The sequence below is a fragment of the Myotis davidii genome, unplaced genomic scaffold (genome assembly GCF_000327345.1).
Source record: "Myotis davidii unplaced genomic scaffold, ASM32734v1 scaffold205, whole genome shotgun sequence".
Taxonomy (NCBI): domain Eukaryota; kingdom Metazoa; phylum Chordata; class Mammalia; order Chiroptera; family Vespertilionidae; genus Myotis; species Myotis davidii.
Window position 1 is genome coordinate 4,199,388 of NW_006297573.1, and position 9,166 is coordinate 4,208,553.

The 9,166-nt window shown below is 45.5% G+C and overlaps 1 protein-coding gene across 1 annotated transcript in view; it reads right to left on the reverse strand.

Annotated features, from left to right (window-relative positions):
- HEBP1 (heme binding protein 1) overlaps nucleotides 1-8,694 on the reverse strand; it is a 21,129-nt gene extending 12,435 nt beyond the window's left edge. Inside the window, exons 1-3 of the mRNA XM_006773241.2 lie at nucleotides 8,502-8,694; nucleotides 2,784-2,922; nucleotides 902-1,082 (exon numbers count right to left, since the gene is read on the reverse strand). Coding sequence (XP_006773304.1) covers nucleotides 902-1,082; nucleotides 2,784-2,922; nucleotides 8,502-8,579 — 398 coding nt within the window. The 5' untranslated portion in view covers nucleotides 8,580-8,694. The remainder of the gene's footprint in view (nucleotides 1-901; nucleotides 1,083-2,783; nucleotides 2,923-8,501) is intronic.
- Between the last annotated feature and the right edge of the window lie 472 nt (nucleotides 8,695-9,166).

Sequence of the window (9,166 nt, forward strand, 5' to 3'; positions counted from 1 at the left end):
GGGTGGTGTGGCAACCTCCCCATCTACCCTGCCTTGAGTGTGACGGGGCGGCGCCCCAACCCCCCAATTGGCCCTGCTCTGAGCCCCACCAGGGGCTACACCTAGGGATTGGGCCTGCCCTCTGCCACCTGGGAGCAGGCCTGAGCCAGCAGGTCGTTATCTCCCGAGGGGTCCCAGACTGCGAGAGGGCACAGGCTGGGCTGAGGGACCCCCCTACCCCCGTGAGTGCACAAATTTTTGTGCACCGGGCCTCTAGTTATTTATAATAGCCAAGATCTGGAAATAACCTAAGTATTCATCTGCTGATAAATGGATACAGAAGATGTGATGCATCTATAAAATGGAATATTATTCAGCCACAAAAAGAAGAAAATCTTGCCATTTGTGACAACATGGGTGGATCTCGAGGGTATTATGCTAAATGAAATAGGTCAGACAGAGAAAGACAAATACTGTATGATCTCACTTATATGTGGAATTAAAAAAAAGAAAAAGAACTCATAGATACACAGAATATATTGGTAGTTGTCAGATAAAGGGGAGGGGTGGAGAAATGGGCAAAAGTGGTGAAAAGGTACAAACTCCCAGCTGTAAGATAAATTAGTTCCAGGGATGTAATGTACAGTAAGGTGACTACAGTTAACAATATGGTATTGAATATTTGAAAGTTACTAAGAGAGTAGGCCTTAAAAGTTCTCATTTCAAGAAAAAAAATTCATAACTATGTCAGGTGATGGATGATAACTAAACTTATTGTGGTAATCATTTATCAAAGCATTATGTGTACACCCTAAAGTAATACAATGTTATATGTCAATTATATCTCAGTAGAGCTGGAAAAAATATAAGTGTAATGCTAATGTTCAAGCACACCCTTAGATGCTAAAAATGGTCTCCTTACGTGGAATAGACAGTGATGCTTTCCCTCTCCTCGATTTTAATGCTGTTGTCACTGGGAACGGGCGGGTCGCTCTGAAACTGGTTTGGAATCCGGAACCAGACTTTGATTTTCTTCTGTAGGGAGCCATCATCACTGGGGAACACGGCGAAGGAAATGGGGACCGTCATCCCCATCCCAATTCCTGCAAACAGAAAAGCCCATGGAGTGAGGTGGGATTGAGAGATAAGGACTTGCTCAGGCCTGTGAAAATATGCTAGTCTCCTTCTCCTTCCATGACAATATTTTCTGGTCACGAAATTGATAATAAACACTTGAGGCATTAAAAAAAATACGGTGGGCACACTTCATACACACAAAAGACCTCCAATTTGCATATATTGGAAGTAGGGGGTGTAGTAATTCAACTCTCTTAGAAAAAAATTATTTAGTAATATATATCAAAACCGTAAATATTATCAGTACTTAATTACTTCCTATCTAAATGTCAATTTTAAGGAAATACCCAAAATACGGAAAAGGCTATTAGTAATAGGATATTCATTGCAGCAGAGTTTTTAATTGTGAGAAACTGGGAGCCATATAAATAGGCTCAAAATAGGAATATGTCCTAATAAACTGTAGGCACATGATGCAGTACAATGTAGCTAGTAATAATTATGCTTAAGAAGACTATTTCGCAACAGTGGAAAAATAGTGATGCAATAAGTAACAGAAGCAGGATATACGATTACACAAACACTACGATTATATTTTAAAAGCCTATTAAAGGGCCCTAAAGAAATACATTCAAAAGACAACAATGATTATACTAGAAAAGATGGATGAGGGGGGGCTGTTTTGTGATTTTCTTTAATGAGTTTTATAATTTTTACACATATTTTTTTTATAAAATGTGTTATGCTAATGTTAAGAAGAAAAAGATTTCTCCTTGACCTCCTATGGGTCAGCTTATTGTTCAAAGCCTGATTACTGTGGTCCCAGTAAATGTAGCTAAGGCTAATACCAGTTTCTAGCCTTCTAAGTGATCAGCTTGAGAACTACCCTAAAAATTAACCATGCCATCTCTTTTTTCACCTTGCTTTCTGACCCATTGTAAGTTTTCAGTGATTCCAAAGTATAGTCGAAATTAGAGAGTTTAAGAGTTAAATTCATATTTAAATGTGGTTTACATGCTAACAGGTACACGGAAACGTCAGGCCTATCATTTTAAAGTAGGGACGGAGCCCATACAACTGCCCAGTCTTTAGGAGTGGGACAGATTTAGAATCCTCAGACCCTTCCATTGTCAGGGATCTGCCATAGTCATCACTCGCTGACTCAGGACCCCTCAAACTCTGAGCTACCAGGGGGCTGACTGGAGATTTCCATTCTTGGAGTTAAGATCTCAAGTCAGAGGCTGACCCTCTCTTTGTGGCTTGACTTACCGTGGGCACACTTCACTGAGTTCACCAATCCAAAGACATGATAAGCCCTGTACGGTTAAAAAACAACCACAAACCACTCTGGCTGGCTCAGTTGGTTGAATGTTGTCCAGTGCATGGAAAGGTGGCTGGTTCGATTTTGGTCAGGGTACATGGCCAGGTTATGGGCTCAATCTCTGGTAGGGGTGTATGTGGGCGGCAACTGGTCAATGTTTCTCTCCTCCTTTTCTCTCTCTCAAAATCAATAAAAAATTTTTAAAAAAACCAAACAAACCAACCTAAAACAGGTATATACAGAATGAGGGGTTGGCTGGGCAGAGGTCAGTGCAGCCAGTTCACATGTCACTGAAACAGGTAGTGACAGGTGCACTGTGGCCCCTCCCTGTGTTTCCCACGAATGAAGTGAAGACCATGCAAGGCTCGCCTCCGAGACCAAAGCCACATCCTTCAGGGGCACTCACCCTTGTCATTGGTGCCCCCCACATACTTCATGACTTTGGGCATCGCTTCCCGTAGAGCCTCATCCACAGGCTTATCTGTCACTTCCACTGTGGCAAACTTCCCGCCTTCACAGGTCCTTTCCTCATAGGTCACTTCTTCCTAGAGACAGAGAATACATAGTGCTTACAAGGTAGAGGAGAGCAACCTCTGATGACTTTTAGAAACAGAAATAATCCAGTTACAGGAGGCACGAGCTGCTAAGGAACTTTCCATAACAAGCCCGGGTATGTCCACAGGGTAGAAGAAACAGCCTGAATATAAAGGGCCATGAGAAATAGACTCCGGGATTTCTTATGATGTAGAGACAGCAGAAAAAACTTCATGCAATCAGTATTCTTAGAGAGGTAAGAGAAGACACTGCTTCCAACACCACCCAGGAACATCTCCAGAATGCTGTAAAAATAGAATGTTCAGAGATCAAGGAGCCCTTGGAAATGAAAAATACAACAGAAATTGAAAAATTCTGTAGAAAGGTTGGATGATTATGTTGAAGGAAATCTTACAATGGAGAAACAAGTTCTCACTGCAGAAAGCTAGCAGGATCTTTTCTTCTTTTATTCATTCAGCCAACAACTACAGAACATCGACTATGTGCTGAGCACTGTGCCAGGGGCTACAAAACAGAAGTAAAAGATATGATTTCTGACCTCATGAGAGGCACGGTCTAATAGAAGTAGCCAGGAAACAGGTTATAACATGATATGTTTAATGGGAGAGGAGTGTAAGGGCAGTGTGGGAACACAGAAGAGAGTTACTTAGGTTAGTTTAGGGGGCATGGGTGTGTGTATTTATGTGTCTGGGTAGGTTATGCTGACTTTGAGGTGCTTACAGATCATCCCACGGGACATTCAGTCACTCCTGCATTGATTCATTGAGTAAACATTTATTGAAAACCTCTGCCAGGTGCTACATATTTCGAGTTCAATATGACAGAGGCAGACTAGTTGGGTGGTAAGAAGAATTACATAATTGTTATACAATGTCGTAAATGCTCGTATAGTTTAGGGAGGGCAATTCCAGACAGTAGGCACCACAGGGTGAAAGAGAAGAGTTAAAGAACAGTGTGTTGATGGTGATGAATACAGGTGGTTCTTTGTGGCTGGAGCATGACTGTCCAGCAGGGCAGGGCAAGAGAGGAGGCCGGAGGTCTGGCTGTGGCCGGAACCTGAAGAATTTGTAGGCTGTCATGGGGAGTTGGGTTTGTAACTAACAGTCCAATGATGGTGTTCTGACAGCAAGTCAGTTTCATCTACCCCAAATTGGTTCAACTGATTTTGTGTGATCTAAATATGGAATTTTGCAAGTGTGTCTGAATCTTGAGTTCTGGGGAATGGTACAGGTGATCTGTGCTCTTAGCCTGTTCCCCAGGAAGGCTGCCAAGGAAGCAATCCAGTTTGGTGCAGAGGGTCAAGGGCCCCATGAAAAGTCTACCATCCTTTAAGGCTTAACTCAACCTCTTCTTCCTAAGCGATCCTTCCTTCCTATGAACTCCAAAGGCAGATAACTCTAGAACTGGAAGGGCCCTTCCATATCTGTCCGTTCACCTGCCTCCTGCTATCAATGAGCAAACTGTCCACTGTGCAGCTGAACACACAGGTCTGGAGCTCAGCAGGCGACTGGCATAGGGATAAGAATTTGAGAGTCATCAGCATACAGAGTAACTAAAGCTGTGATGAGGATGAGCTTGCCCAGAGAACATTTATGGAACATTTTATATAAATCCAATCATGTTCATTAATTCCCTGTCCACAAGCCTTCATTCACCAAGTTCTTATGGTCCAGGGACCACCTCGCTTCTACCTGCCTTGCCAGGTACACCCAGAGCACCTCTTCACTGGCCTTCTGCTATCTCTTTAAATGCCAAGGTCATTCCTGCCTCAGGGCCTCTGTGTCTGTTGCTTCCTCTGCCTGGAGTATTCGTTCCTGTCTCTGCCCCGACTCATCTAAAAGTCACTTCCTCAGAGAAGATCCTTATTAAAAACAGCTTCCCAATGATATTTTTATAGGCCATCGTACTTTCACAAATTGTAATTATAACTGAATGATAATGTTTTTAACCTCTGCCTGCAACCATAAGCCAGCCTCACGGGGTCAGGGGATTGTCTGGTTTATCACTGTATCTCTTAACATCTAAGTACTACGTCTACGTCTTGCACATAGTAGGCATGCTATCTGTGGGAAAGAAGGCTGTGGAGTGAAATCTGGTTTTTACTCTGATGACAAGGGATACAATAGGCATAGCTGGGTGGAGAGATGAGAACCTTGTCTAGTTATATTTATCCTAAAGAGAAGGTGGTTACAATGTCTTAAGGTGGTTCTGTGGCAGCTATTGCCTGTATTCACAGCCTCTGTGTCCCTAACCTCTCCCTGGAATCACTGGATCTCTGAGAAAATTTCGGCTTGAGAAATTGACATTATAAAAGTATTTTAGTTCATCAAGGAGCTGAATTTAAGTAGAGTTCTCTCTATTTTTTTCCAGAAAATAAAGCAGCTAAGTTAATACAGTTAACACATTTGATTTTTTCAAGTCTAATATCTGTAAGTGTATTTCCTTGTTACTTGAAACATGAGAACAGTCCTTCTCCACCCTGTATTCAGCTAGCTCATGCTCCCGATTGTTACTAGATGAGAATTTTGGCCTGTGGCCACAAACACCAATTTTCAACATTCATTGGGAACCCTGGTCAAGTTCAAGTCCCAGACAGAAGCCTTAAAGAATGCTTCTTGCTATGGGATTTGCAAGGTCCTCTGCAGGGTCAGTTTTTTCCCTTGTCACATGCTGATTTTGGAAGCTAACTTTCTCATTATAAGAAAATATCAATCATCATTATCATCATCATCATCAACAACAACATCAACCTAACTGAGTACTGTCTGTGTGTCAGGTATTATTTTAAACATTTTACCTGGATTCATTCATTCAATCCCCACCCCCGCCCCCCCAGCAACCCTGTGAAGAAGTTAGTTTTTTTAATCTTTATTTTCAGATGAAACAGGAGCACAAGAGGTTAAGTAAGTAATGTGCCCAAGTTATAGTGGACAAGTGGTAGAGCCAGGATTCAAACCCCAGGCAGTTGGGTCCCAACCAGTGTGCACCCAACTGTACACAAATCCAATAAAGATGTCAGTTATTAATATCTGTCTTCTCTGAGCATCCACAAGGCCCACCCAACCCAACACAGAGACCATGTGTCCTCCCCCCTCCCTGAGCAATGCAGAAGGCACATGATAAGGTCTGCAGCAGCCCGGGCCTCCCCTGTGGGTGCATGGAATCAGTCTTGAACATCTGGTGAGCCCAAACCCAAGTTACACGGGACACATCATGTGCCACCCATGTGCCCAGGAGAGTAGACAACAGTTTCTCACTCAGACTCTTTCCAGGGTAAGAGATAATTTCAGGGAGAGGCTCTTTCCAAAATAATAATACCCTGGATTTTCATATATATATATATATGAATATGTATGACAGGCTTACAAGTATCTAAACATTTAATTGTTACACATATATTATCATTCTCATAATTGTGGAATTTTAGTATTCAGAGTGGTTGAGAGGTTAAGTAACTTTCCTATAAAATTACCTGTAAAACTAAAAGGAAGCTAACAGTTACCACCCCTCCCCCCCACCACCAAATGCTAGGTAGTGTGTTGAACAACTTATAATTGGTTATCTCATTTAAATTTCAAAACAATCTTATAAGATATGACATGATTTTCTCTCAGGATTAGCGTTAGAGAGGTTAAGAAAGTTGCCTGTGACCTCACAGCTAGTAAGAGTGGAAATGAGGTAAGTTCTGACATAAAGATATTACCACCTTGGTAGGTGGTTTACAAAATATTTTCATGTTTTTTTAAATTTTAATATTTATAGTAACTCTGGAATCAGATGGGAAGGGCATTTGTATACTTATTCTACAACTACAGAACCTGAGGTTCGTTCAGGTTAAATGATTTGCTTTGGCCTGGTGACAATATCCCATATTGCCCCATATACCCATCAGATGCTGAGGGAAGATGCTTATCAGGCAGCTGCTTTGATCCCTAGAGGCATCAAATCAGGGGCAGGTGATGCTGTATCAATAAACGTCGAACAGGAAGCAGAAACTACTAGAGTATTTTTAACAGAGGCATCTTAATTCAAGGACTTGATTTCACAGATAATAAAGGACTGAGATACCTAACAGTGGACAGTAAGGCAACCCAGAGGTCCGTAAGCGCCTTAGTAGAGGTAGAAGGAGGATTATCTGTTACCTGGGTTCAGGTACCTGGATCACTTGGTGGAAGCTAGAACCATGGTGACTTGTCTAGCAAGAGCCACAGAGAAGCACCTTGTGCCAGAAATATGACAGGGTGGACAAGGAGAGGGAGAAAAACCCTGGCTTCTCCCTTCCTCAGGCCCTCTTATCTCCCGCTAGTGCCTCCCACTGGGCGAACCTCATGGGAGAGAGCGGACACTGCAGCCTGGGAAACAGCCCACAGGGGTCAGTTTCCACTCCAGGTGCAGGCACAGCCAGCGGAACAGGAAATGGGGGTGTGAGGAAGGGATCTGAGGGCAAACAGGCAGCAGACCAGCCCAGACCAGCAGCCTGCATTTGCACTGTCTGTTAACCCAAACAGACCAAATGAGCCAGACTCTCCACCACAGAGAGAAAAGCTCTCTGAGAGCTGATGGTAACATGTGGATTCCTCAAGTGTCAGACCCAACAGGGACCTGAGAGATCACTAGGCTGAGTTCACAGGCATTTGAATGTCCCCCTTGTTCAGGGCTAAACTGCTCATCCTGTAGCCGAGGAAACAAATACAGACAGGTGAAGTGACAGCTATGGCTGCTTGGAGAATCCAGAATCCAGTGAGGGCTTTTGTGTGTTGATCACTGTAGTAGGTACCAGAACTTGGCCCTCAGACCACGCAGTCCTTCAACAAATGGGGGGCTGAGTTGGAAGCTGAGTATACAGCCATTAAGAGCACAAAGTACCTGTCCGCAAGGAAAGGATAATCTAGTGGCAGACTCCTTGTTTTGAGGGCGCAGTCCAATTTGCCTGTGTTAGCAGCGATGTCAGTCTCAGGGGAACACAGCAATTATGCCCTGCTCACTCCTCCTGTATTCTAGGCACCCAACTCTGGGAGTCCCACGGGCCAGCAGCCGTTTTACTGGGCCTTTGCACACGCTCTCTCTCTTTTCTGTGCACTCTTGCACATTCCCGAGGCCCAGCTGACCACACTTCCTCCCCAGGGCTCACCCTCACCCCCAGGCGGAATGATTGCTTCTTCCCGGTGCTCCGGCCTTGCACATTTACCTCTATGTTGTTCTTAAGGGTGTATCTTAAGGACAGCAGTTTTTCAGTCCTTTTTGCCACGGAGGGTTTCTCAGCAAACCCAAGTTCAGGATGTTTAAACGCATTCAACAGGCGCTGTCCACCTCGCCAAGTTGGGATTCTCCCCGCCAATCAACCTCGCCTGTGTGTGTCCCCTCCTCAGCAGAGCCTTGAGCCCCGCTGCACCGGACCTCCCCCTTCCCTCCTTCCCAGTCCAAGTGCTGGGCCATGGGGGCTATGCCCAAGGCAGAAGCCATAACGCACGATCCCGGGCACATTTCTGCCCCACCGGCCCCTCAGAACCTGCTCCAACCCCTTCCGGGTGCGCGGGGCGCAGCCCCCCAGCAAGCCCTGCGGGCCTACCTTGCCCCCTTTGCTCAGGACCTGCCAAGGCCACGTCTCTACGCTCCCGAACAACGAGTTCCTGATCATGCCCAGCATGATGTCGCCGCGGCAATCGGGACACCCGAGCGGACGTGGGGTGGCGGGGGCAACTGGGTGACCTGTGCAGACTAGCTCGGCAGCGCATACGGGGGCAGGAGGGCGGGGCGCCTCGGGCTCCGCCCGCGGTACAGCGCTTAGTGGGGCGGCCCGGAGCTGGGCGCCCTGGGCGGGGAAGAGGCGGGAAGAGGCGGGAAGAACCGCGCTCCGCCTCTGTCTGGAATTCCTCCAGGTCCTGGGGAAGTCCCCCAGGCCGCCTCCTCTGCTGAGTCTGACTGGTTCGCGGGATGCCTGTCTGCAAGCTCATTGTCTCCCCTCTCCCCCGTCCCCCCACAAATGATTTAGGCAGGGGCGGTGTAGAACTTCCTACCTCTCCCGCCCCCCATCCTCTGTCCACCACTGTGGCCTCTCTCATGCACCTGGGCGCCAAACAAAACTGCCACATCTCCACCCTCAGATACCCTTAGTTTGCCACTCTCCTCCCTCACCCCCCTTCTGATGATTGAAAAAGCATCTTAACTAGCTCTCTACTTACCAGTATTTTCCCTCTAATCTGTTTTAATCACAGATTCTACATTAATTTTCCC